Raw genomic sequence first — 26,227 nt, 5'->3', positions numbered from 1 at the left:
CCATTGCCACGCCAACTTCACAGTCACCACGTACAAACCGGGAAGGGAAAGCAAAATGTATTGTCAGGACACAAGGAAATGCAAAGCAACATGACACAACTCTAATGAGATTCTTGAAAGACAATCCAGGGCAGCTGCCGACAGTACCGTAAAGCAAGGAATAATTTCAAAGTCTACTGAGCAATCATAAGCTCAGGAGAGGGAAAAATCCCCCCAAATCCAACCGTTTAAAATGCTGACCACAACATATTGACAATGCAGCAGAACAGGATGAACTTCATCACATTAGCTTGCCTCCAATTTACTACAGGGCAGCAGCATTTTAACTTGCTGCCTCTGTGTTGAGAGGGAAATCCAACAGCAGGTGACGAGCTCTGCTCCATTTTGTGAAGATACCACCACATATCTAAGTGACTTAAAGTGACCAATAGGAGACATTTCAAAATACAATAAGTTATCAGCTATAGGGGAGATATTGATGTGAACAGAAATTTGAATAAAGAAGCCTAAAGAGTAACAGGCTAGTAAGCATTCCACAACAAATCACCACCTTTACCACTAGCTTATTGCTTAGGCTAACAAGTATCTCCCTTTTATTCCTTAATTTTAACAAACAAGCAAAAAGCTTGAGGGAAATGGACTTTGATATCACCTAAGGGGCAGAGCATGAGAGATGCCCTACTTTATAGGAGGGAACCAAAATATTGTAAGTAATCTATTTCAGCCCATCCATGAGGCTCACAGCAAATCTAACATGCCGTGAGCCAAGACCTCCCATGTGAAAACACTGAAAACATACCAAGGAGGAGTGCTGAGAAGCTGTGCCATCATGGCCCTTCTGAGAGAAAAAATGGGCACCAAGAAAAGCACAGAAGAAGTTAACAGTGAGATTAAGGGAACCACTGAGTGATCACTGAATTACAAGGCCAGAGAGCAGGACACCAGATTGGCTAACACAAAGCGTTGCACTTGAACTCCGTGTGTAAGAAGCTAAAGGTAAACAAAAACTTCAAGGAAACCAAAAACCCCACCGATATCGCAGCTGAAGATAAGGAAGGTGCGTGGACTAGGTGAATTGGAGGTATCAGCGATCTAAAAGGTAAGTAACTGCGACTAAGCTAACAATCAGCAATGGCAACGATAAGGGTTGTGCACAATGCAAAATATTGCATTAAAATATTCTGGAGAAGCTCCCTGCGCAAGTGATGGACAGCAGATGCTAAGAACTTTTCGAGTTAGCAGGAACTTTGAGAGAGTGTTTGGATGAAAAAGGGAGAGATGAAAAGTAACTACAGTTGTGCATCACGCAGCTGAAAAAGAACACACCAGGAGAAACACACAACCTATTCAACCAGACATATAAATGAGAACAGCAGAGGCTGGGGCACAAAGCAGTAACAGTAATGTCCTAAAGGAAGAGACACAGGAAGGGTGCCAGCAGGAGAATGAAGCTCTTTTGCTGAGTGGGCCTCGGCAGAGGAGAACAAAGACATATGCAAAAGCACTTGCAGAGGAATGGACCAGATTTAGATCAGAGCAGCAAACAGATCAATTCTCTGCATTTGGATAAATGCAAAAGAAAAACACATTTAACAGCATCCTAGACTCTTAAAACAATATGACAAGTTTGGAGAACGCACAGTCCTGCAGAAATCCACAGTCAAAAGCAGAAGTCCAAGAGGAGACAAGACGCGAGGGAACATTTCAGACAGCTCATAGGCGATGAGAATATCCACTGTTAAAAAGATTTGTATAGTTTAGCAGGGAAATAGCAAAAAAAAAAAAATAATACTGAGAAGTAAACAGGGGGAGAGTCACAGTATATAAATGTATGTCGATCTCCACATGACAATAACCACATAGCACTTATGGATGTACAGAAAATTGTAAGCAAAGCAGAAGAACCGAACTGAGGACCAGCATGAGAAAACAAAACCAAAACAAATTAATGCCTACACTGCAGGGCAAAGGGCAAAAAAATTAAAAGCCTGAGGCAAATCTAGTGCTAAGTGGAAAAAAAAATCTCTTGCTTACATTGAAGAAAACAAATACTGACACAGACATAAAAGGAAAAAAAACACCAAACACATCAGCATTCAGAAAACAATGCAGTATCTAGAAGGCTGAATAAATTTAGAAGAGAAAAGGCAGCTCTTATGTCCGTGCTTCCCCATGGAACAAAGTTCCCCTGCGTGAGAAATACTGATAAATGCAGGCTGAGCACCAAAATGAACTCTGGGCTAGGGGTGGATACTGAGAGATTCAGAACAAGATTTTGCAATAACAAAACACAAAATGAAAAACAAGAAAGCTACAGTCATTCTCGGGACCTACACTAACACTCTACCCAGAGGGGACACTGCACAACAGAAGATAAGAAATAGTAATATTTAAAATAAAAAAGGGGAAATTAAGGTATGCGAGATAGAAACAGCAATGAGAAGGAGAGAATCAGAGGGCTTAAAAGAGAAATTAGTGCTTGATATGGACATAATACAAAGCAGCAAAAAGACCTGCTTTATAAGCACCTCACAAAGAGAGCAAAGCAGTGCCGTGGTGTTACCGTGCTACTGGGAAAGGTGCCGCTGCCTCATCGATTGCCCAAGTATGCAAAACAAATGATCTAGATAAATAATTGCATTTGGTAGCTCATCCTCACATATCCTCTGTAAGAAAGACGAAATTTGCTCAGCAGAGATATTTTTACATCGAGAGCAGTAAATAATTTTCAGCATTTTGACTTTTTACATTAATATCAAAATACCCAAGGGCTCAATAAAATTCTTCTGAGCGTTTCTGGGTTCCCAGGAGGTCCCAGAGCAGCTTGTCATCTTGTCCCCTCCACGCGCACCGAAGGGCTGTCACGAAGCCCGTGGTTTTGCAAGTCATACGGGCGCCAGGCGGATCTCCCGGAGGCGCCGGGAAGAGCCCGGAACCCCCCACGGCCCCGGGCACCGCCGGGCTCGGGGTAAGCCCCCGCCACCTCCCCGCGCCATCCACCTTCTGCCGCTTTCCTCTGCCAGCTCCCAACTCAGCCCAGCTCTTACCGGCTCCAGGGCCTCCATGCGCAGCACCGGGTGCCGGCAGCCCGGCCGGGCACACGGCAAGTAGGGCTAGACGGTGGCCACCCGCTTGTTCTCAGCGGTTGCCCTCCCCGGGGGGTTCACGGGACCTCGGGGGCAGGTATGGGTGAACCCCCAGAGGAGGGGGAGTACGAGTCCCCCAAAACCTAGGGTGCCACCTACTTAAACCGGAGTGGCGGACCGCTGCCTCAGGCCGGCGGGGCTGCGCTGGCCCGGCCCCCAGCCCCGCACCGGGCAACCTCCCAGCCCTCACCCCGCCCGGTCCCTGCCACGGCGGTACGCCTAGCTGCTAGGGAAGCTGAGGGTGGGCTGGGGACAAGCACCGCGCCCTCCCCTCAGTAACCCAAGGCCGGCCTCCAGCACACCGGGCCCATCGGAGCTGCCCCTTCCCCTCAGCGCCAGCCCACTGCCCGCTCCGCGCCACCTCAGCCCCGCGGCCGCCGCCCGAGGGCGATGCCCGCCCCCGTTTACCTCAGCTCAACCCCGCTCAGGGCCGCCGCGGGGCCCGCGCCCCAAGCCCGGCCCAGCCCACCGGCCCCGCTCCTTTGTGCCGCGGCGGCGCACGGCGGAAAGATGGAGGCCGCGCACCGCCCGGCCACGCCCCGCCCCGCCCCGCCCGGCCACGCCCCCCGCCGTCTCCCGGGCGACCCGCCCCGCCCCCGGCCTCAGCGCTTCGCCCAATGGCGGCGCGGCAACGCCCTGACGTCACCCGGCAGCCATCCCTCCCGCACGCCCGCCGCTTCCGTAAGAGTGGCGGGGATTGGCTATCAGAGGGGAGGGGCCGTCTGAGGAAGAGCTCACTCGGTTGGCTCTTGCGGGCGGAAGGGGTGGGGCGAGCGGCGGCGGCGAGCGGGGAGGGGCGGGGCGGTGCGCGGGGATCAATGGCGGCGCGCTGGGCCGGGCTGCGCTTCTTGCTGTGACGGGCCGGCGGCCGCGGTACGTGGCGGCGGTGGTGGCTCCAGCCTCGGGGGGCGGCTGGGGCAGGGCTTAGGGGCTCTGTGAGAGCGGCCGTGGATGGGCTGCGGGGTGGAGAGGGCCGGGCCCAGGCCCTGTGAGCGCGGCAGGCCGGGCGGCGGAGGAGGCCGCTCCCGGAGCGGGCCGGGGGAGGGAAGGCCGAGAGAGGAGGCGGTGAGGGCCCGGCTCAGCACAACCCGCCGTGCCCCGGAGAGGTCGACCCGCTCCCAGCGTGCCTGGGCACCGTCAGCGGCCGGTGGCAGGTCCCCGTAGCGGGTTTCAGCACCTCGGCTGGGAGTCCCTCGTCGCCTCCGGCCTGGATCTTGCACCAGGCTGGCTCCAGGCTTGGTGCACAGCACTTTACGTGATGTGCCGCGGAGGTGCGGGGAGCGCTGCCCGAGTTTCTCGCAGTGATGAGTAGAGGAGGCCGTTATTTAATGGGGTCGGGATGCACCGGGAGCTGCACACGGGTACCTGAGACATCGCCTCTGCCCCAGATCTGTTCCAGTCTAGGTGATGGGAAGGGCTGTGAAGTTTTTGGTTTGTTTGTTTTGTTTTTGTTTTTTTTATCGTGGGAATGTTACCAGCTGATAGTATCAGAAGGTGCAGTTTACAGCTGTGACTTATATGTCTGTCACTTACAATGACAGCTATCACTCGCTAGAATAGAGTCACCAGACAAAACCATAGGTGAATGGGGCACAGTTTCCAAACACAGGTGTTTTGTCTGGTCTGGAAGATTTTGTGTGTGTTTGAGGCACAGGAGGGCAAAGGATACAGCAAGATTAGCAAATTTTCTAAGTACAAGTGTACTTCAATGCCATGCTGCTTGGTTTTTATTTTTTTTTCACACAGTTTTGTGCCCCAGGATGTGGTTGTCAGTAAAGTTGCACATTTGCTGAAAGACAACCAGTTTCTAGGATTGTAGTGAAAATACCGTAGCTGTGTGTCTAGTCGTAACTAAACCTTAATCCACTTCAGGTAACTTGAAATGTATTGTCTAAGTGAACTGGCTGATCCAGAAGGCAAGTGTTTTGCTGTTGAAGGCTTTAGTCCCCAGATGATACTGTGCCCTTGCTGAATCCCTCTCTTTCAGTTTGTTTTTATGACTTTCTGTTGCCATTGTATTGAAACCTTTTGTTTCCTCTCCAAATGGGCGGGTTGAGATGACACAAGTGGAGAACTAGGTTATCTTGTTTATACAGCACTTGGGTAGGAAAGCTGGCCTTGTGCTTAGGACCTGTGTTCAGGAGGAAGATTAAATTTTCATCTTTTCTATAGGTTTCCAGCTTGCACCATCTTTAGAAATAATACTCAAAGAGCAGGTGCTACATGCTTTCTGGAAAGTGCACTTGTCTTAGGGTGGATTTTTGTTAGATATTAAAAAATAAACAAAAAAGAATAAAAAAAAAGTAGAAAAAAAAAATAAAATCACCAGCCGTTAGTTTGTCCTTTTCCCCACTTCTTAAGAGAATCGTTTTTGTCTTGTCTTTTGATAATTCCCACCTTAAGAGTGCATCCTGCTGTAACAAATATTTCTCCAGTCCTCTAACCTGGATTTCTTCTGAGACCTCAATTCGTCATTTGTGTTAGAAACAACACGCCACAGAAGTATCAGTTCTTGTAAGAATTTCAGGAGTCTGCTTCCTGCAGGAGGGATTCCTTGTGGTACAAAGGAAAGGTGATAAACTGGTTCCTTTCATTATTTGGGTTACTGCATCCCTCCCTCCCTGGAACAGTGAGTGTTCTGGGTTCTCTTCCAGTGCTGAAATGCAGGCAGGGTGAGATCCTTAAATGAATAATACTTGGCAGTGCAATTATGTGTAGTCCTTGAGGTACATGATGAAGTTATACCAAGGAAGTGAGAAGAAACTAGAAAAAAGTGTGAGGTTAGCATGACTTCAAATGAACAGCTGTGTTTGTGCTGTACTTGCATATACAGGTTTGTTGCAAGAAACAAAAATAGGCCTTAATGCTTCATTCTCTAGCATGGAGCTGGCAAAATAAATCTGGAAAGGGGACGCTTAAGACTAGCGCAGGCAGTTTGTTTCATCCCATGCTTACAGGTGTCAAGACCATGAGTTTCCTTCTAAGGGTGACTCCTTGGAGCATCTCCACCCTACGTCTGGTATTGAAATAGCGACCTGGTTGGTCCATACTCAGGTGTTATAATCTCTTGCAGCGGAGGGTGGGTGAGAAGGGTATGAGCAGGGGCTGTACTCACTTGGTCACAAGTGCTGCGCCTGTTTTAGCCCAGCCCTGTTTTAGCCCAAGGGAATTCCCTCTTTCACGGACCTCTTGAACCCCAACAGATGGCACCCCCCCCGCCCCCATACATAGTCTGTCCAAGCCCAGCTCTCCCCAGAGCTGCAAAGAGGTGCAGAATGCTTTTGAAGCTTAGAGAGAGGAGTTGCTCATTTCTGAAATCTGTTTGTTAATCACTTATGCGTACTCATATAATTGAAAGCAGGCAAGCTTTCTTGAGCTTTCACAGGATGGGCGGAAAGAAATTATGTAAAGTGAGGGCAAAGCGTCAGATCCTTTCTCCAGAGCAGGGAGATGTAAGAACCGAAATAAAAGGATGAGAGTGTAGGTGTGGGGTTTTTCAAATTTTTCAAGTGTATTTAAATTTAATTTTTATATTTATTTAAGCAAGGTAAATCCAAAGTGGGCTGGGCAAAATTCCATTAAAATGTGACTTTTAGAAACACAGCCTGAGGCAGACAACTAGCAGGGAAGACAAAATTATGAAAAAGAGTAAAGAAGGAGTAATAGGTGGTGCTATTAGTCTTAACAGTTACGCAGTCAGTAGGTATCCCAATCAGTACTTACCGTGAAGTGGTCTTTAGAGAACTGAAGTTATAAGTACAGTGAGTCTGTTTTTCAGGGTGTGTGGTAATGTCTCATGCGCTGACAAGTGAAGTCTGGCCCCCGATGTCTTTCATATTGTGTTTTTTCTAAAGGACAGTCTGTTCCACCATGGATGGGGGAGATGGTACTGCTGACCTTGTGATTAACAAGAGGTTCGTGTCTGAATCGGAGCTAGAGGAGCGGCGAAAGAGGAGGCAAGAGGAATGGGAAAAGGTCCGAAAACCTGAGGATCCAGTAGGTATGGGATATAAGAAAAGAGATTGGAGAGTAATTCACTTTTGTGAAAAATGGAACTAAAAGGTAATAGCTTGTATTCTGCAAGTTGAAAAGGTTTTCACTTGAAGGAACTAAGAATTGTTGGTGATTTAGTATTTCTAACATATGGTCTCATTTCGTGATTTGTTCCTTCCTTTCAGAATGCCCAGAGGAGGCGTATGACCCACGTTCGTTGTACGAGAGGCTTCAGGAACAGAGAGAAAAGAAGCAGCAGGAGTTTGAGGAGCAATTTAAATTCAGTAAGCACCAGAAGTTACTATTTTGAACTGAGACCCAGCAAACTTCATGTATTGTGTGCAACAGCTGTATACAATCTCTGAGGGACACAGCTGTGTGTCTGACTCTCTGAGAGATAAATTTCAGAAAAGTAGAACTGAAATCTTGCATTTCTCAAGGATGGTGGGTGGTCCTGCAGATAACCTATTGCTGTGGCACCGAGACGGCACTGCACACATGCAAAACTCAAAAGTTGCTTGCAGTTATGAAGCTGCATTCCTGTGAAGTGTGGAATACTAGGCTTATTTTGCACATTAATTAAAAAAACACCCTGATACCGATCTACAAAAAAGTGGAAATGTAATGTGCTTTTGTGACTCTTGAACTTATACTTTTAACACAAGACCATCCTATTTGAATCAGTTCAAAGAAATTGTGTTCTAGCAGCTGTTACATTTCCAACCTGTATTAGTTGACGCAAAAGTGATTTGAGGCTCAAGATTACTATTTGGAAGAAGTAAGCATACAGGAGTTGAGTCAAAAAGTAGATATTTAGCTCTTCTAATGAAATGGAAAACTAATTTCTACTGATGTTTGAATTTCTGGTTTTATAGAAAAATCCTTTGCATTGTATCACCTGTATATGTGCTGCTGAGTGCAAAGATGATAATGAGAACTAGAAAATTATTAGTCAACCATTTTGGGAAAAAGGGGAGCTATTGGCTCTATCTAAAGAGAAGTGAGAATGATACTGTGGGACTCCATTTTAAGGTGGGTTCTGATCAATTTTGGTTCTTTAGCTGGAAGCCTTACCCACTATTGTGTCCGTTAAGCTCCAGTTTGCCTAACTGTATTCTGTCTAGAATTTCTTTTCTATTTGTGATGCAAAAAAAATAATGTTTTGCCTTTAACTGTGGCTCAATCTTTGAGTTCTGTTAGGTAACACTCCCTGCCCCTGCAGATGCTACCGAGTGCATTACTGATTACCACGATTGCCTTTCCTGTTTTGTAGTACAGGCTTTTAGAATCGTTCCTGTAGCCACATTTCTTTGGGAGAAGGTAAGTGGGAGGAATTGACTAACTAAAGATCAGTGTTGGGTGGACTGTGGACCGCCAGTTTGCCTCATCAGATTTCAGCCCACTGTGGCCACTTGTGACAAGAGTTGTCCCCTAATATGCTTGAATTTGCCTTAAAACGTTCCTAAGTATTTTTTCTATCCATGGGAATTTTGGAGGAATAAAAAAACGAGTTTAGTGCACTGTGATTCCGAGCGGTCAGAATTGATGATGGAGCTTGGGAGGAAAAACACCTTAATGCTGCAGAATTGTGATTGCATAAACACACAAATTTAGTTACTCTAAACGTTTTGTGTAGATAAAACCAGTATACAGGCTAGCAGTTCTTTCTGCAACGTTATTCAGCATTGCAAGAATGTCTTCCTTTTCAAAGTAAAATAATTTTAGTAGAATGTTATAGCATTTTAAATGAAAAATAATAGTAGTAGTCTCTGAAATACGACTTTAAAAAATTTCTTTCTGAATGATTATGGTAGCCAAAATAAGGATAAGTGGAAGTTATTCGCTGTCTCTTAGGTTTTGCTTGTATTTTTGGTGGTGAAAAGTGGAAAGTACAGATAGCAGCATTAATGCATTGAAGTCTCCAACTGTACCTATGGGACTCTTTCCAGCTGGAGAGTTTCCAGTTTACTTCAGTAAACTTTGGTCCAAGTCATCTTTGGTGATGTGACTAAGCAATTCTTGTCCAAGTAGCCACCAGAAAACTGACTGCTATCAACCTGGATGGGAAGGGCGTCTAATAACTGTCTAAATTTATTGTTTCCCTTGCCAAGTTACGTTAGGTCTGCAACGTCTTCCCTTTGGTTCGGGAAACTGTAAACCAAGTACTGGAATGAGAAGCATCCTTGAGAGGTGATAACTGAGAAGTAAACCAGCTGCTGTTTTTAAGGCAATCCTTGTGGAATAACAGATCCCTGCTAACCCGGAGAGCAAACCTTGCTGTAGGGCATCTCAGTAACGCCAGCCATAAGCATCTCTAAGCTGCTTCTCTTCGTTTGCAGATCAGACGAGCAGAGAATGAAATGAATTCGTGTCACTTGCTTCAAAAAATGTCCAGAGTTTCCCTACTTTTGTTGTCTGTTTGAAGGGGCCCTCAGCAGCAGGAGTGATTCCTGCAAGTTACTGGTTTTTTTAAAGGTTTACAAATGAGCTCTGCATTCTTAGAGTTGGAAGGAGTAGGGCTTGGCCTCTAAAGAGTAACCTCAAATAATAATTGATTTCTGGAGCTTTTCTGTCAAAGGCAGACGCTTGCCGATTATCAGTGTAAACGGGTTGCTTAGCTTGCTGTTGAAGTAAGTAGGACTTGACAATGTGGGTGAAGATTAAAAAAAATATGGTGACCTCGTGTAAAAGCCTAAAAATCCTCTTACAGAATTAAACTCTAATGAAGACTAAAGGTGATGTTTGGGTTAAGATTTCTGAGGATGACTACAAACAGCAAGACTTGGTCTTTCTGAAAAAAAAATAAATAATTATTACCTTTCTAAATAAATCATTTGATTGGGAGGTCTTGAGCATTTGCAGAACAGAAAATAAAAGACCTTCATACTGCACTGGCGCGTACTTCCTTAAAGTAGGGTAGCATGTTTAGAAATAGTTTGTTTTTATTTGGAAGTTAAGAATTGTCCTGCTTCTACTTTTTTTTTTTTTTCTTTTAAGACAGCGGTTAATCTCAGTTAAGTTACTAATTGTTTGCTTTAAGAAAATGTACTTTCTGTTTTGAGGCGAGATTGATGTGGCGAAGTAGCGTGGTTTTTTCCAGTTATCAGTTGGTTTAAGAACAGATTCTGAAGAGACAGGCTTCAACTTAGCATCTGAAACCAAAACAGCAAATATATGTGGCTATTCCTTGGTTTGTGTAACCTGTTCCAAATGGCTTTTCAGAACTGCAGAAAACCTGCTGGTGTGAAAACTGAGTCAATTTTCTTTAATTTTATCAGCAAATCCAATAGCATTTCATGCCTTCCTGTGAATTGTGTCCTGCTTTTCTCTGTAGTAATAGTGTTGTGTTCAAACTGTGTTAGTTTGTTGTAGTTTGTGTGCTTGAGTGTGTAAGAGTTCCGGCTTGTTAGTCCCCTGCGTCATTAACTGGGAAGTGTTTTTACTCCTTAATTACAGAATCCAGCAGATAGCTTGTGGCGTTTGCTTTGTACCCTTTTCTCGGCCCAACAGCGTGACTGCTGGAGTACCCAGTTCGCTCTGCTCCCCGCGATCCCAGTGACTTTCTGCAAATTGTTCCACCTCGGCAGTATTAGAAATGTCATAGGCAAGATGTGGATGCTCACCTATGTTTTCTGGGGCGGTTGGAAATCGTCGGAAAACATTCTAAGTGGATGGCAAAGTAATGCAAAATAAATGGCTGCTCCCTAAGTGGTTTTAGCTTATCAATATGCATTCTTTTCCTTTATGCAGAAAATATGGTAAGAGGCTTAGACGAAGATGAGACGCATTTCCTTGATGAGGTTTCTCGGCAGCAAGAGCTACTAGAAAAGCAACGAAGGGAAGAAGAGCTGAAAGAACTAAACGAATACAGAATATCCTTTGCATTAAAATGGCTGGTGGTTATATGGAGAAGGTTAAGAAACTGGGCTGTAGTTTGAGTCTGTCGTTGACATTCTTTCTATAAAACTCCTTTACAGAACATGTACAATGATAGACTTTTAAAGTTTAATGTTTTTATTGGATCTCCCTCTGTAAAGTTTGATATTCCCCTCCTGCCTCAACCCCCGCATGTCTTTGGTACTTGTCTTTCCTTCTCCTCCTCCTCATTGTTTGGGTTCTTTGGTTGTTTGGGTTTTTCTTCCCATTATTGAGGGCATGAAATACCATAGCTAAAGAGAGAAATAGAACATAAAGGCAAAATGGCATATTACTTTTGCTTTTGTCTTCTTATTGAAAAGTAAATGTTCTTGTTTGGTTTTTTAACTGCATATTGTCTGTTTTTAAAATACCTGTTTGACCTCGTGTGTGAATTGTTCTCTCTGTTATTCTTGTATTAAGTTATTAGCTGCTTTCTCCCTTGCTGATAGCTGCAGGATGAGAAATTAAATACATCAGTGCGGATGCACTGACTTTCTTCTGGGAGGTCAGTGCCCCGTGAGACTCAGCTCCTTTGGGTGATACAGACTTTTAGGCAGGACTAAGAGCAGGACAGTTTGGCTTTGCTGTTAAATGCCAAATCTTCATGAAGATGTGCTAGAAAATAATATGGGATGCTTTTTCTCTCTGATCTGTGCCAGTCAAGGGAGGTTGGAATGATCTGAGGATTTCTGTGCTAAGCTAAATGTTGGGGTTTTTTTGATGCTTACTGAATCTCTGCAGAACCTGATGGTTTCTTTGCCTCCTAATGAAAACCACTGCTTTTAAGTCATCAGTGAACAAAGCACAAGTTCTCAAGGATGCTTTAATATAAACGAAAGAGTTTGTGGACCCAAGGAGGTGACCGAAACCAGTCAGCAAATAAGGCTGAATAGTGCCATTGCTACAAAGACCTGCATTACCTTGAATAATGATTTACGACTTAGAGCGTGTGTTCTGTGAAGAGCATGCAAGTTATCTCAGTAATGTGTTTATGAAAAAGCAATACTGATGCATTATTTTTCTTAACTTCAGACATAGGCTGTAGTTGGTTGATGGATTTGAAGTATTTTCTTGATTTGTTGGATCTAATCATGGGATATATTTAGTTTTGGTGATGGTTGCTTGCGGGTCCGGCTGATGCAGGGCTGTGCAGTCGAAGATTGTGCTGCGGAAGCAGCTGACAGCTCTAGTTAGGTCACGTACGCTTGGGGTGAACCATACCGGCCCCGAGGGAATCTTACGTTGTCTTGAATTAGCTACATAACCCACTGATCGCTGAATTTACTGAGCAGGGCCTGTTCAAGACGTGCAGGCCATCTAATTCAGTCTTTGCAGTCTTAGTAAGATCATCTGGCTCTGTATCTGGCATCTTGCTGTAAATTAAACTGTAGAACTTAGTGCTGATGGGGCAGAGGGAGGGCAGATGTTTTAAGGTCGCCTCATCTCACAAGCAACTGAAAAGTTTTGCCCACTCCGTTTCCTTTTTTAAAATTTTTAATGTTTTTGATTTAACCGTAGCATTTCAAGCAACCTCAGAGCAACTTGCAAAACAACTCATCTGTGTTTGAAATTTGCTGGCATTATTCTTTTAAAATGCAAAAGGTGGTTTTGCACCTGCAGGTTGTTGCTAATGTTACGGTGACAAAAAGCAGTGGGTCCTGGGTAAATGTGCCGGATCTGTAGGTACTGTTCAAGTGCTCTTCCAAACGAATAAGAGGAATGTCAACCCAGTGGGTTTGATTATTTGGTCTTTTTCCTGGTACAACATCCAATAAGCTCTCCAGAGGCATTAATTTCACGGTAAAATCTACATCAATATTCGAGTATGGAGCTTTTTTCTTTCTTTTTTTCCTTCATTTTTTTAGGTTGAAAAATCATGAAATCATATATAGCTTAAGGATAAACATGCCTTGGAATATTTTAATGCGCTCTCAAGCATAAGAAATTCGTATGCATGGATGCATAGGAATTTTACTTCCTCCTACGTAAACAGCTAGTGTTTTTTACTCCTTACCCTATCCAGACCCCACTGGTCTGACAGAGTTTAAAAATTTACAGTTTGTTTGTTTGGTTTTTTTTAAGCCAGTTACAGGAAGTGTTTGAGAACAACATGCTCTTGTCTTAAATCCTATGTAAGCGTAGGACAAGTACCCCTGCAAGAAGCGGGCTTTACTGTAGGACAGCTCTTTTAATGCAGTTGATATTTAGGCTTGAGAGGTTTATTTCTAATGTAGTCTTCCTGAGAGGGGACACTTCTTGGCGAGGTATAGCGTTACATGTGCTAATGGCAGTACATATAAAACCTCTGTTAAAAATGTGCCATGTCTCTGGTAGTTGAGTGTTAGGAGAATGGCATCCTGGGTGCAAGTATAAAGCCTTTAATCCAGTATTTTTTTAAAGGAAAAGTCTTTGAGTTCCTCAGCCAGGCTTTTGTAGTGCACTGTTAGAATATAACAAGGTAATGAACCTAAACGTGGAAGTTGAACAGTGCAGTGCGTGGAATCGTGTGTTGCAACATCAAACCGTGTTTGACACACCGAGCTTTCAGATTGCTTCTGATAGCCACAGGATGGCACTCCTGTGACATCCTAAAAAATAAATAGCATCGAATGGTCTGGTTTTGGCTGAGAGGACTTCCAGTTGAGGTAGGGAGCAGTCTGGGTTACTGCTGTATCCTTAGGAAAATCAAATAAGGAATGGCATCTGAACGCTCCTAATGGTAAAGTGATTGGAGACTTCGAGTGTGTCACTTCAAAGGAAGGTGTAAGAGTTTTGGATTTGCAGACGTTCAGTGGGGCAAAAAAACCTGTGACATAAAATATATGGTCCATCAACATGAAATTCACTATCCAGTATTTGTCTGCAATAACTGGGACAGGTTTCACAGGCTGAAACTCCAGCTTGTCACCTGGTCAGTGGGATTGTAGTCAGAGAAGAAACTGGTAGTAAGCTAGATTTAGGGTTATAAACAAATACCCTTTTAAATGAGGTTGATTTGCCTTTGCTATGAGCAGTTTAAAAATTTTGCAGCAGCTTTTTTGACTCCCCTGGCACCCCATTAACAAACAGGACCTTTGATGGGCCTCGCTTCATCAGATACAGCTGGACATTAACTGTTATCAGGGACGGGACTAGATCCTGCTGCAGAAGGAGACCTGTCTAGTGTGCGCGCAGGGTGAGTGTGCCTTACTGACAGACCAAGCTCCTTCTTATCCCGTCTGAGAACCTGCTTAAGCTTCTCCACCTCATTAGAGGTTTCAGCTGCATCCCACCTTGCTAACACTCTTTTAAGCTACTTAGTTTTTCTGTGCAGTCGCAGTCTTTTGGGTGAGTCTTGGATCACACGCGCCCTTTAATCACATCTGCCTCCTTCCTCCTGGAGTTGGTGTTCAAACCGGCAGCGATAGCCTTGTGGCCCTTATGTAGAGATGAGCTGAAAAGTCAGGATGAGAAATACCAAAATAGAAAATGGAACTGTTTTGCTTTGTTAGGGTAAAATCTGCTGGGCTCAGCAAAAAGAGGGTTTGAGGAGTGGAAGTGAGCCCACGTATCGCTATTTAGGTGTTTTTGGTAAGGATTAGGGGTTGAAGCAGCAGATTTTGAATTGTAAATTTGCTGATCTCTGTAGAAGTGGAAAGTACTGCATTGCCCTTTTACTTATTTATTATTATTTATTTTTGGTCCAGCCTGACCTTTTTGCTTTTCTAAGACCTGTAGGAAAAGGCAGGACGATGGGTGTGTTTACGGGTGCTGAATGCGGTGTGTGGTGTGCATTTTGGACTCCAGAAAAGCAGCTCCTAGTCTGCTGCCTGGACGTCTTTACAGGGAGGGCTGGTATTGATCCCTCAGAGAGCTCCACACCCAGAGGGCGAAGTCTCTTCTGGTTTGGCCAAAGATGCCAGCTAAATGTCATTACAAATAAGTTTATTTTGATAGAATATGTGAATGAACTTTGGTCGCTGCTGTCAGCAGAGCTGGCTAAATATATCGGAGAGGAAGTGTCTGTTCTCTCCATTCCTTCCTGGTTGATCCTTAACCCTTAATTCACAGCACTCTCACCAAAGTGGGAGTCAGTATGGACCCAAAGAAGGAAACTGAGAAGAAATTGCCCATGAAGTCAGTGGAAAACAAGAACAAATTCTCTCAGGCAAAGCTGTTGGCAGGAGCTGTGAAACACAGAAGGTTAGTTTCACACCTCTATAAATTCATGAGGAACGGAACCCAGTTAGCAGTGTAAAGGGAGGCAGGCCAAAACTGCCTCCAGAGAGCGAGCTGTAAACCTTAGCCCTAAAGAAAAAAAGGGGGGAGGTATAAGAAAAGACCAGCCTTGTTTCTATAGGCTCTCACAAACTGTGGGAAAAACATGAAGCAATTGAAATAGATAAGTGTGTGTAAAGCAAGTGGGTAGACTCTTCACTCTAGACTGCCAGGCTTGGGCAATCCTGTTTGGGGATCTAGAGGGAATCTATTTTACAGCTCTATTTGTAGATACCAGTGTCACCTCACTCGTGTAGTTTCGCTCAGGTTTGCATAATCTATCAGCCGATTTTATCTGTGTCTAAAATGGATTGTTTTAATCGCTTCTGGGAGGCGGCATGGGGGAGACATAGGTTACAAGAGAAGAGCTTTGTGTACCAATTTGATCCCGAGGGCATCAGGCAAACTTCCCTTGTTTCTCGCTGATTTGTGCTGGTGCATCAACACCCTTTGCATCCCAGGGAGATGGCAGCCGGGTTTGTGATCTCTTTACTGTTTTGATCTTGGCCTGCAAATGCAGCTGCTGGTCTGCTACAGGTTATGGAGAATCTAGGCATGTGGGACCACAGATGAGTCGTCTAATACTTAAGATGATTACCGACATCTAGAAGTTCAGTCAGCGTTTTTGAATCTCTCCTAGAGAATGAGAGATTATTTTAGACGCTTATCTTGTAGGGTGATGTTTAGCTTCCAGTACAGCAGTAATTGCATGTCTGGAAACTGAAGTAAGCGCTTCCACCACCTGATGTGTGGGGGGTTGGGTAGTTGTTTGGGTTTTTGGAGGGCAGAGAAGAGAATGCCTGAACTGATAAGAAGCAGCCAACAATACTTTTTTTTCTTGTAACTACTGGTACTTAACACAGTAGGATGTAGAGAAGGAGCTGGCATGTGCGTAATGGCACATCTAAAGTCTGCAGATGGCATCTATTTGAAGAGAGCATCTTAACTGACATGTCAGTGCTCTCACAGACTTGCTTTGCAGTCTTCTATTTTTGCCATCTGATCTTTTGTCGCAAACTGGCCAAAACCAAGTGTAGCATGAGCTCAACATCTGCTCTCTGAGCTTTGTAGTTTCCTGTAGAGGTGTTATAACTATTAAAACCTCCCTACACAGAATAGCCTTTCATCTGTACTGCATGTTCTGACGGGGACAGAAAAGAGTTAATGCATAAAAACGCTCGTACTTCATTAGTTCATCACAGCTGAAGCTGGGAAGCATTTGTTTATGTGGATGGCTTAGGGTTGGGAACATGCGAGAGGGGGGAAAAAGAAACTGAGCAGTGACAAGAAAGAGCTATGGAAATTCTGAAGCATCAGAAGCCCAAGTAACGCTCTTCTCCCCCAACACTGCTTTGGACCCAAAAAGAACCACTTTCTTTTTTAGCTCAGACACTGCAGCTGCATGTGAACTGATGCAAAACCTACCAGGTGTCTTACTGGGTGCAAGATTTCTAGGTGTTTTGGAGCAGGCGCTCTAGGTGTTTGAATGAAGGGAAGGAAACCCTGGGAGGGGAAGGACACAGGTGTTGCAGCAGCGAGCATGGTCATCATCCGCTTGTGCAAGCCTGTGGTCTGTGGGGTGGCTGAAGCTCAGGTAGTTGTTCCTGATCTCCTGTGGGGTACTTCCAGCTGCAGAGGCGGCTCTGGGTTGCTGTGCGAGAGGTCTGACTTGGACTCCCAGAGGCACGTTTCTGTTTCCCAAGTTAACAGTCGCTGCTTGCGGTGTAGGTGTTGACTCTTTCTAGGATCCTGCATGTTCCCCAAGGAGCCCCAGCTAACAGCAGTTAGAAGTGCTGGTGGTCATCAGGGGACCCTGTTGGCATTCACTGCAGCATTTGAGGCAAAGATGTGACTTTAACTTCACAGTAATTAAGTGGTTGCTTATGAGGAACAAGACGCTTTCTTCTTTTTTTTTTTTCCCCTCCCTCCCCCCACAGTTCAGATGGTGGTAACAGTGTGAAGAGGTTGAAACTAGAGACCGATCATGACGAAAAGAATCAAGGTACGTCTTGATTTCTCCATGTGGGAAGCTGCCTGTCTCTCACCTGAACAGCAACTGACTTGGTGTTAGATCTGATAGAGGATTTGCTTTTCTGCTCCTTCATTATGCAAGACAGCACAGACCGCGGTTGGCATGTTCTCCCTTATAGCAGTAGGAATGGTAACTATAGGCGCTGGCAGCCTTCAGAGAACATAGGGCTGGAGGGAACCTGTGCGGGTCATCAGACCATCCCCTGCCCAAACCATTCCTGGCAGGTGTTTGTCTAAGCTGCTCTTAAATCTCCACACATAGAAATTCCGCACCCTCCTTAGGCAGTTTATTCTAATGCTTAACTGATTTTTACCTGTAAAGAGTTTTACCTTATACCTAATAGGGCTCTCCTTAGCTGCCTTTCGAGCCTAGCGCTTGTTCTGTCAACAGGAGACACAGAGAACAGATCGTCCCCTCCCTCTGCACAGCTGCGTTTGATACGTTTGTATACCTCCACTATTAGCTTTTCATGCCATGAAGTGATCTTGTCCATCCTGAAACCAATTTGTTTCAGAAAATTACGGGGAAGTAGAAGAAGAATTAAGTTGCATTTCAGTCTTAGCTGTCAGGGCTGCGGTTGACTTGCTGTCAAGATAACTCTGACACAGATAGGGTGAGCTGCAATTGTGTAATGACAACCCAAGGCGCTTCCTGAATCTCCTTCTGTTCAGTAAACTTTCAGAACACTGGAAATAATTAATTAGCTGTGGAAGAGGGGAGATGTTGACTAGCAGAGCAATGGAATAAAACTTCTCCCCAACTATGCTGTCATATCACAAAAAATTATTCAATTACACAAAGCAGAGCTATTTATTCTTATTTAGTGGGTTTGGTACTTGACAAGCATCAAACTTGACAACTTCAGAATAAAATTCTGTAATGCCAGCATAGAGCTGGGCTTAAACTAGTGATGAAGAAAAAAAAAATAAAAATAAATCCCCTGAGGTAGCAAGTCCTTCCTGTCAGAATAGTTTTAGTGCAGCATAAAGCTGCCTTACGCTTTAATTAAATCCTGCAATCATCCACCGCTGATGTGGTGATAGCAGGTGAATGACGCGCGGCAGTTCCTGGGCTCGTTAAAAGCCTTTTCCTGCACTCTCGTTTTTTGACTGAGGTACCTCTCTTTCAGAAAAACCATCCTGTGTCCCCTTGGGGAGCAGCTCGGTGGGAGGCTCCACGGTCCACTGTCCCTCCGCAGCCGTGTGCATCGGGATCCTGCCTGGCCTGGGCGCCTACTCAGGAAGCAGCGATTCCGAGTCCAGCTCGGACAGCGAAGGCACTATTAATTCCACTGGAAAGATCGTCTCTTCTGTCTTTCGTAGCAACAGTTTCTTTGATGGTCCATAACGAAATCCCTCCGTGTGTAATGTAGTGCAGAGTATCTTCCAAAGCCCTGATGGATGCTTGATGCATCCTTCTGCCCCAAATGTAATCTTTCTAGCTAACCTCTCAACTTGAATACACTCAGATACTCCTAAAATAACTCATTATGTCTTCCCCCCCGCCCCCCCCCCCCCAACTTTCCATTTCTGGGGTGCATACTGAGCCTGGAAGAAAGGCTGCCATCCTAAACCAGAAGGCACACCTAGTAATGTAATAAAGGTCTGAGGGTAGGGAGGAGAGAGCTTTATCTTTTAAAATTCTTAGGGAAAGAAAGAATTCTGGATACAAGACTAACAGACAAAAAAATACTCTTGAGGCAGTGAAATTCACTTGAGGCAGTGAAGTCTTGTAGAAACAGCCATGTGTTCTGTTTTAAAATGTCATTTTTATTCTGTATTTGAGAAATGGGGGCAGAACAAAAATGAAGCAGATGGTGAAGTGTAGATTGCCATGACACTGTAAAGAAGTTTTAGTGTTACATGATTAAAGACATTCTGAATGCATTTTTTTTTTTATCTCTGCTTGTGCCATTCATAATTGTTCCCGTTCCATTAAGCAATTTCTGCGCTACCCGACCAGCCCCTTCCTCAAACTGCCACCCGGGAGAAGTGCAAGCCAGCCTCCTACAAATGCGGAGATGGTGATGGAAGACTCTTGTTCCGAGTGAGTTGAGAGGAGCTGCAGTTGGCTCTTCTGCTCAAAGCCATCCCTCTTGGCACCGGCGCTCGACAGGTCCTTCAGCTTTCCTGCGGCAGCGTCCTGACGAGCATGAGTGCGGAGTGGGTGGGATACCCCGGTTCAGCCAGACCTCTTTGTGTGGAAGCTGGAGAACTCCACCGTCCTTGGCAGTGGTTTTTGAAGTTGTGCTGGATTTAGGAAACCTGACATGGAAATGCTTATGGGTGGTGTGGAGTGGGGAGCCAGGCATGAGCAAGAAGTAGGCTGTGAAAGATTGGGGGCCCGTCCTTTTCATCTGTGTGCAGACAGTGCTGGCGGGAGGTCAGTGGGGTGGAACAGCTCCGCGCGGCCGCTCAGAGGTGGAAGAGCCTTTGTGACTCTCCTTCACAGCAGTCCTGCGCTACGTACTACTCTGAAGTGTGCGTGCTTCTGAGAAAGCAGCCGATGCGTGCGGACCGAAGGGCAGTTACCTGAACTCCGCAACTCGGAAGAGAGCAGCTGGGAGAAAAGGAACGAACCCTGAAGGCCTGTAGTAGGAGTCATGCCTTGGCTTGAGTGTTGGAACTTCCTCAAAGGAGACAAGAAGAGTTAGGCTCACGCTGAAGCTATCCTTAGCCAAAATACCCTTTCTGTTTGCGCAACCCTGTTCCACAATCTGATCCTTAAAACCACACTGTAATTCCTCCCCTGTTCTCCTGGGTGCCTGGCCCCTCTCTCGTGTTTGCTCCAGAGCTGCTCCTGCCCCTTCTCCAGCTACTCTAATTATGGCGCTTTCAGGTGGAAAATAGTGAGAGCTCTCGCCGCCTCCTTAGTGCTTTGCTTTGAATGACTTTCATCGTACTTAGCTATGGAGCGGTACAGAAGGGGTGCACAAAAAAAAAAATGCCTGTTTTTCTTGAAAGTCCCATCTGTAAGAGCCCGGAGGGGTTGGAGTGAGAGATGTAGGTGTCCTTCCCTGGCATTAAGCTAGATCAGTAACTCCTCTGCAGAGTCGGAGCAGCCTGCCCTGGCTGGGAGCACGCTGGGGGCCCTTTTCCTGAGTGATGCTTAGCGCAACTGCAGTCAAAACGGCTGATTTGGCCAGAAATTTTTAGCGGCATTTGGCAGCCAGTTGTGGGCAGAGGTGGTGGTGGTCCACAGGGGCTGCAGGTGGGACCCGGAGGGGGTGATGGTGGTTATGCTGGACCCTGCATGGCCAGGAGGAGCTGTAATTTGGTTAAAAGCAGGCCTGAGAGCGCCCCGCTTTCTTTTAGGGTGCTCGGGGAACGCCTTGAGCTCGCACAAGCCTTTGAGTCTGAGTCACCTCTGCTCTTCTCAGGGCCCGGCCCCCGTGAACGCTCGGCAGAGCTGTCCCAGCTCCTCACTCCATCCCTTGGTCCCATTTACCTTCTTACGGTTAAAAGTCATCTGACATTAAGTTACCGAAATGCAGTGAGAGACGTGCTGGGACGTAGCATGAGGGATGGAGGATAAATCAGACCTTCTGGAGACGGCAGCTGTGGCAGTAACCTTGCCGCGGGGCCGATGTGCTGGAGGAGAACGGCTGGCTCCAGCAGCTCTGTCATTCTAGTGGTGGATTTAGATGTTTTGGAGGGTTTTGTTTGGTTTATTTTATTTTATTATTGTTTTTTCTTTTTTTTTAAAGACCGTTCTCTCTTTGGCATGACTGCGTGGCGTGTGCTTCATCCCCTCCCCAGGGACAGCTTCGTAAACTGCTTGTTGTCTGTCTTAGTTGTTAAAGCTTCAGAGAGGTGTTAAAAAAAAAAAAAAACAACCCAAAGACAAACCCCCACAAACGCTTTACTAGCAGAAGCGCTTACGAGCCAGTGCAGCTGCATGTGAGGTTCTCTTATGGAAAGAAAAAAAAAATAATCGTCTTTTTCCAGAGCCACAGGCTTTGATCTGGAAGCTGAGCCATACACAGCATGATTTTTGAACGAGCCACCCTTCAAAGGCTGCCTCTCCGTTGGGAAAGGGGTGGTGTGGGTTGGGGTTTTTCCCTTTCCAGGGGGTTTGCATGGCAAATGTTTTCACAGAGCGGGCCCACCTCTCCCGAGGGATGGGCTCTCGCCCAGGGCCATGCTTGGAGCTGGCTCGGGGCCTCTCCGTCAGCCTTGCCACCGTGCTTTGGCGGAGCGGGGCAGTCTGCCTGCTGGTGGCTCCGTGGCCACCGCGTGTGGCAACCGCCCACTCGCTAGCGCTGGTCGGTGGCAGCCAGCATGGCCAGCAGCACTCGTGTGTGCAAATTGGCTCCGGGCTTTGCACAGAGACACCGACCTCCTACCGCAAGCGCTTTGGCTGATGGGGAGAAGGGAGGCCAGCTCGCCCCGAGTTCAGAGTAAGGCTGGTGATCCCCGCAACGGATCCAATTCTACCTGCCAGCTTCAAAAGACCTGAATCTATAACTAGAGGAGAAGGCAGCAATTAGTGCTGAAGACGCGCACGCTGCTGATGAGCAGCTCCACGGAGCTGCCGGAGCCCGGGATGTCGTTTCCCAGCCCCTCTCCTCCAGGCAGCAGGGAGCTTTTGTTGCTCGGAAAAAATTCCGGAGATGAAGCAGCGGTGAACCGTGAAACTCCCTCTGCCTGTCTGGTGTGGGTTCAGCGGTGTTCTCCCAAGCGCGCGCATGCACCGGCCCCTGCCCTCGGCTCAGGCGGGCACCGAGAGCTTGACGGGGGCTGAGGGGGTGCTGCCCTCCCCAGGACATCCATGGTCACCTCCACCTTCAGTCACTCTCCGGCACGGCGCTGCCATCGATGGCCTGGGGCTAATCCCAGGGTGACACGAACACCCACGTTCCCAGACCTTCCTGTCTAGGAGACCCTTGTTTTAAATGTCCAAGTTTCTTTATTAACCTGAGTATAACAAATATAACATGTACACAGTATAAAAATGAACGTAGGGCGTGACAGAGGTACAGGTACGACACAGATACAGGAACTATACAATGACCAGTTCATCGAATGAGAATAATATATTAAGCCTTTCGTTGCTTGGAAAAAGCAAGTTTTGATTGTAAAAATTGTATCCTGTTCCACTGAAATTATACAAAGTACATTCAATACTGAAAAGTGACTCAACAGAGCAGGGCCAGGGCATGGCCTGGCCGCTTAGTGTTACCTCGGGCGGGACTGTACAAAACGAATCCAGACGCTTCTCTGGGATGAGTTTTAAGAACTTAGCAATTAAATTAAGAAGTACAAAGTGTTTCGGGGAGGGTATTCTTCTCTTAAAAAGCATGTGGACCATGCGCTTTCGGGAGGGCTTCGGCGGCATGCAGAGGGACGTGGCTCTACGCGGGCTCCGAGTTGATGGGCGGCAGGTTTCGGTGCTTGAAGTACTGCACGACCTGCTGGGGCAGCTCCGCCAGCACGGCCTTGGCCAGGGTCTCCTTGGGGGCCTGCAGGCGAGAGGAGCAGACGCCGGCCTCAGAACGGCCGCAGGGGACCCACCGAGACGGCGGCTGGGCTGTCCCCAACGCCAGCCTTTCGTTTAAAACCCCCTAGAGCCCATTGGCAGCCAACGTTTTATACACCCAGGGTGGTATTCTGTACTACACCTCCCCTCCAGGACATAATTCACCGGTAGGGAGGAATAAAACATGCTCGGTAGGTTAGAAAAAGCAGGTACTGAGTACCATCAGGTGAAACACAAATACACTGCTTAGTTGCAAAAAGGGGTAGGATAAGCACAGGCTGATGTTCTGCACCCTCTGGGCAACCTTGTGCCCTCCGACCCAGGGCCGACTCCTGGCCGATGGAGATGGGAATCTCGTTTTCTCTTTCTTTTTTGGTTTGGTTTTTTTTTGGTTTTTTTTTTTGGTTGGTTGGGTTTGGGTTTTTTTCTTCCTTCATCAGCTTTTTCCCAACACACAGTTGGGCAGCGAGGGACGGTCCCGCAGAGGGGACACGCGCAGGGCCAGTGCCAGCGTCACCCTTTTCTACCGGCGCCGGGCGGGACGGAGGGGGTGGGGGTGCTTGGGGCTCACCCCCAATTGGGGCAATTCGGCTTTAACCCCTCAGCACGTGGGTGTTGGATGAGGCCAGAGGGGGAGACACTGTGGCATGGGACCACGGCGAGGGATGCAAGCCCAGGGCCGCCCCAGCTCGCTGCGATGACCCCCTGTGATAATTAATTGGGGTTTTTTTGACGAGGGGTGGCAGAGACGGGGGATGCTCAGCTGGCGTGCGTTACGGTGATGCGGCTGCAGCGTTGATATATGTGGTCCATGCAGCATCCCCGAGGGCTGTGGCGTTTAGGGCCAGGGTAAGGCAGGGTGCCGGCCCTCTGCCTTTTGCCTTGAGCAGAGGCTGCTCCACCCCCAGGCTCATTTCCAGGCTCCAGACCCCCCGCTTCTTTCTGCCTGCGACCCGCCCCCCCCCGGCTCCTCACCGCCCACACTCACGTTGCGGAAATCCCGGAAGGGCACGAACTGGACGATGTCGCGCACGGCCTCCTCGCCGGTGTGGGAGCGCAGCACCCGGCTGTCCCCGTCCAGGAACTCCATGGCGGCGAAGTCGGCGTTGCCCACCCCGACGATGATGATGGACATGGGCAGCTTGGACGCCTGCACCACGGCGTGTCTCGTCTCGTCCATGTCGCTGATCACCCCGTCCGTGATGATGAGGAGGATGAAGTATTGCTGCGGAGGGGGAGGCGGGGAGAGGGGGTGTCAGACCCAGCGGGATGCAGGGGCACCCTCACCACAGCGTGCGAGTGGCCAGGGTGGTCGGCGGGAGGCGGGTCCCCTGGGAATTTGGGATCATGAGGTGCGGTGCTTCCCAGGACAGGTGGCATCATCCCCCCCCTTCAGCAGCACCCAGGAATTTCAGGTGTGCCTGCTCCCCTTGGTTTTTGATAGATAATAACCAACCAACAAACCAACTCCCACCCCAGAATATTTTGCTGATTTACTGATTTACTCTACTTAATGATGGGAAAAAAACCCAAACCTGACCTGCGCAGAGCTGTGTCACGGCCAGGAGGAGTTTGGGGCCAGGACAGGAGCCCAGCTGGGAGATGAATGTCCCTCTACCCACACACAGCGGGGTGCGTTTCGTGGCGGTCCCCGTCGACACGTCCCTGTGCCAATGGGGAGCATCTCCTGCATCCCTGTGTGTGTGTATGGGGGGGCCTGTCCCATGCTCAGGGCTGGTCTGTCTCCCATACAAGGCCGTGGCTCTCGGAGGCACCGAGGGGGATGCAGAGGGTACCAAAAAGCCAGGGAGATGCCAGAGCAGTGGCGTTGGCACCCGCTCCCTTTCCCATAGGGAAAGGAGGGCGATGGGCCCGGTCCACAGAGCTGGGGGAGGATGGATGGACGGGCAGACGGTCCTGCTGGACCCAGCTCAGCAAATGTGGGGCACGCGGACCCCCAAAAAGCCCATCTTCTCCGCCTCAGGGGAAAGAAATGGTTCAATTTTGGCACATTATGCAGCTTGCATGTGCTAGAGAAATGACGAAAACAAGCACTTAAGCACATTAAAGCCCTTTGTTCCTCTCCTCATTCTTTCCATTTCCTCTGAAAACCACTAGCGCAGCCGTCCTGGAAAAGCAAGGGAGGGAACGCAGCCCCAAGCCCATTTTCCTGGTCTTCCTCCAGCCCACATCTCCTGAAACCGTTCCTAAGTGGCGGCGTCCCTCGGCTGGCTCCGGTGCTAAACTCCAAGCACAAACAAAGCTGGGTCAAGCTTAAACCCACCCCGAGGCCGCGGGCGAGGAGGTTTTCCCAAGCCAGCCCCTTCCCCACCCCGACCCTTTTCGATGCGTTAAGCCCTGCGCAGGTTTTAGGGTTTTTTTTTTTTTTCCCTAAATACGAACTTTTCAAAGCAAATCATGGGGAGACGTAGGTCTGAAGAGCAGGACCCTAACAGCCAAGCCTGGAGGGTAAGACTAAATTCCAGGAGAAGACCTGCATGTTCCTACATGGTGGCCACCACCGGTCATCGCTGGAAGCAGGACAAGTGACTGGTGCCTGACCCTGTCTGGGAACCAGTATGGGTGGAAGAGTAAAACCTGGTAACAGGAATGACTTTAAGCTGATTCCTCCCACCCTTCCTCCCCATCCTGCCAGTATCTGTGAAAAGATCAACGCAAAACCGGCCTCTGCATGGTCAAAAAGAAGAAACCCAGAGAGGACTATTTCCCTTTGCTCCTTTTTTTTTTTGAAATCCATAACAGAATCAGAGGGAAAACATGCGGTAATGTATGCAGGAAAAGAGAGGGGAGCGGAGCTCATCGAATGTTTATCACAACGTATTTCAGAGGGCAAGGGGAGAAAGAGACGATGCCGGGGATCAGCCTCCAAGCCCACGGAGCATCGTCACCAGCAAGGGAGCGGCGGGCACCGCACGAGAGCACCAGCGGGACATTCCCCAAGCAGCGATGACAATTTTGGAGGGTTCAGCGAATGGCAACTGGGCAGGGGAGCTGGTGGCACCTCCGGGCTCAAGACGTGGCACCCAACTGGCGCGCGATCCCAACCGGAGCTGCTGGGGCAGGGACCAGGCTGGCCCCGCGGCCGGGTGCCCGCCGGGCTGGGGTCTCCATGGGCACACCAACCCGGCAGAACCTTCCCCTATTCTCCTCTTTTTGCTGTTAAAATGGCGGATCTCTGAATCCACGGGGACTTTGGGGGGTGATTCCTGATGGTTTGCCAGCAATATCAGCAATTAGGCTCACATGCCTGAGCAGGGCTTCAAGGGATTAGGCAGCATTAAGCAGTATGGGGTAAGAAAAGGGGAGGTTTGGATGCAGGGACCCTGCTGGAAAGGTGTGTTTTAATTCCCCAAAGCTTATTAATCCTTCCCCGAGAGTCCAA

General features: G+C 47.6%; 3 protein-coding genes across 11 annotated transcripts in view; 1 reads left to right on the top strand and 2 right to left on the bottom strand.

The window, feature by feature from the left end:
- Positions 1–3,687, bottom strand: part of RSPRY1 (ring finger and SPRY domain containing 1) — a 40,327-nt gene extending 36,640 nt beyond the window's left edge. Inside the window, exon 1 of one of the 2 annotated variants that reach the window (XM_054198789.1) lies at positions 3,555–3,687. The gene's annotated coding sequence lies outside the window, so the exon portion shown is untranslated. Of the gene's footprint in view, positions 1–2,563; positions 2,645–3,554 lie in introns of those variants that run through there. The other variant, XM_054198791.1, reaches the window with a different exon arrangement.
- Positions 3,688–3,930: 243 nt separating this feature from the next.
- PSME3IP1 (proteasome activator subunit 3 interacting protein 1) lies at positions 3,931–19,232 on the top strand. 4 transcript variants are annotated; one of them, XM_054199589.1, is made up of 7 exons: positions 3,931–4,019; positions 7,006–7,146; positions 7,325–7,423; positions 10,890–11,012; positions 15,107–15,239; positions 17,252–17,316; positions 18,476–19,232. In XM_054199589.1, the coding sequence occupies exons 2-7, from the start codon at positions 7,017–7,019 to the stop codon at positions 18,691–18,693; spliced, it is 768 nt and encodes a 255-aa protein (XP_054055564.1). In that variant the 5' UTR covers positions 3,931–4,019; positions 7,006–7,016; the 3' UTR covers positions 18,694–19,232. The 4 variants fall into 4 exon arrangements, with proteins under 4 accessions (XP_054055564.1, XP_054055563.1, XP_054055565.1 ...); XM_054199588.1 differs by having other exon boundaries at positions 3,940–4,019; positions 7,001–7,146; XM_054199590.1 differs by lacking the exon at positions 3,931–4,019 and adding an exon at positions 6,116–6,200 and having other exon boundaries at positions 7,001–7,146; positions 10,890–11,016; positions 15,111–15,239.
- A 2,186-nt stretch (positions 19,233–21,418) lies between these two features.
- The window catches only part of CPNE2 (copine 2), a 70,682-nt gene continuing 65,873 nt past the window's right edge, over positions 21,419–26,227 (bottom strand). For 4 of the 5 annotated variants that reach the window (XM_054199584.1, XM_054199583.1, XM_054199580.1 and 1 more), the window contains 2 exons: positions 23,813–24,049; positions 21,419–22,807 (listed from right to left, as the gene is read on the bottom strand). In XM_054199584.1, coding sequence (XP_054055559.1) covers positions 22,700–22,807; positions 23,813–24,049 — 345 coding nt within the window. In that variant the 3' untranslated portion in view covers positions 21,419–22,699. The remainder of the gene's footprint in view (positions 22,808–23,812; positions 24,050–26,227) is intronic. The other variant, XM_054199579.1, reaches the window with a different exon arrangement.

This window comes from Rissa tridactyla, chromosome 4, assembly GCF_028500815.1.
Source record: "Rissa tridactyla isolate bRisTri1 chromosome 4, bRisTri1.patW.cur.20221130, whole genome shotgun sequence".
Classification (NCBI taxonomy): Eukaryota; Metazoa; Chordata; class Aves; order Charadriiformes; family Laridae; genus Rissa; species Rissa tridactyla.
Note: the sequence above shows the minus strand (reverse complement) of the source record. Positions and strands in the feature narration are given on the sequence as shown.

Coding starts and splice junctions, on each gene's coding strand:
- PSME3IP1 (XM_054199589.1), top strand. CDS start 7,017: ATGGATGGGGGAGATGGTACTGCTGACCTTGTGATTAACAAGAGGTTC. Junction 7,147..7,324: donor AAAACCTGAGGATCCAGTAG/GTATGGGATATA, acceptor CCTTCCTTTCAG/AATGCCCAGAGGAGGCGTAT. Junction 17,317..18,475: donor TCATGACGAAAAGAATCAAG/GTACGTCTTGAT, acceptor CCTCTCTTTCAG/AAAAACCATCCTGTGTCCCC.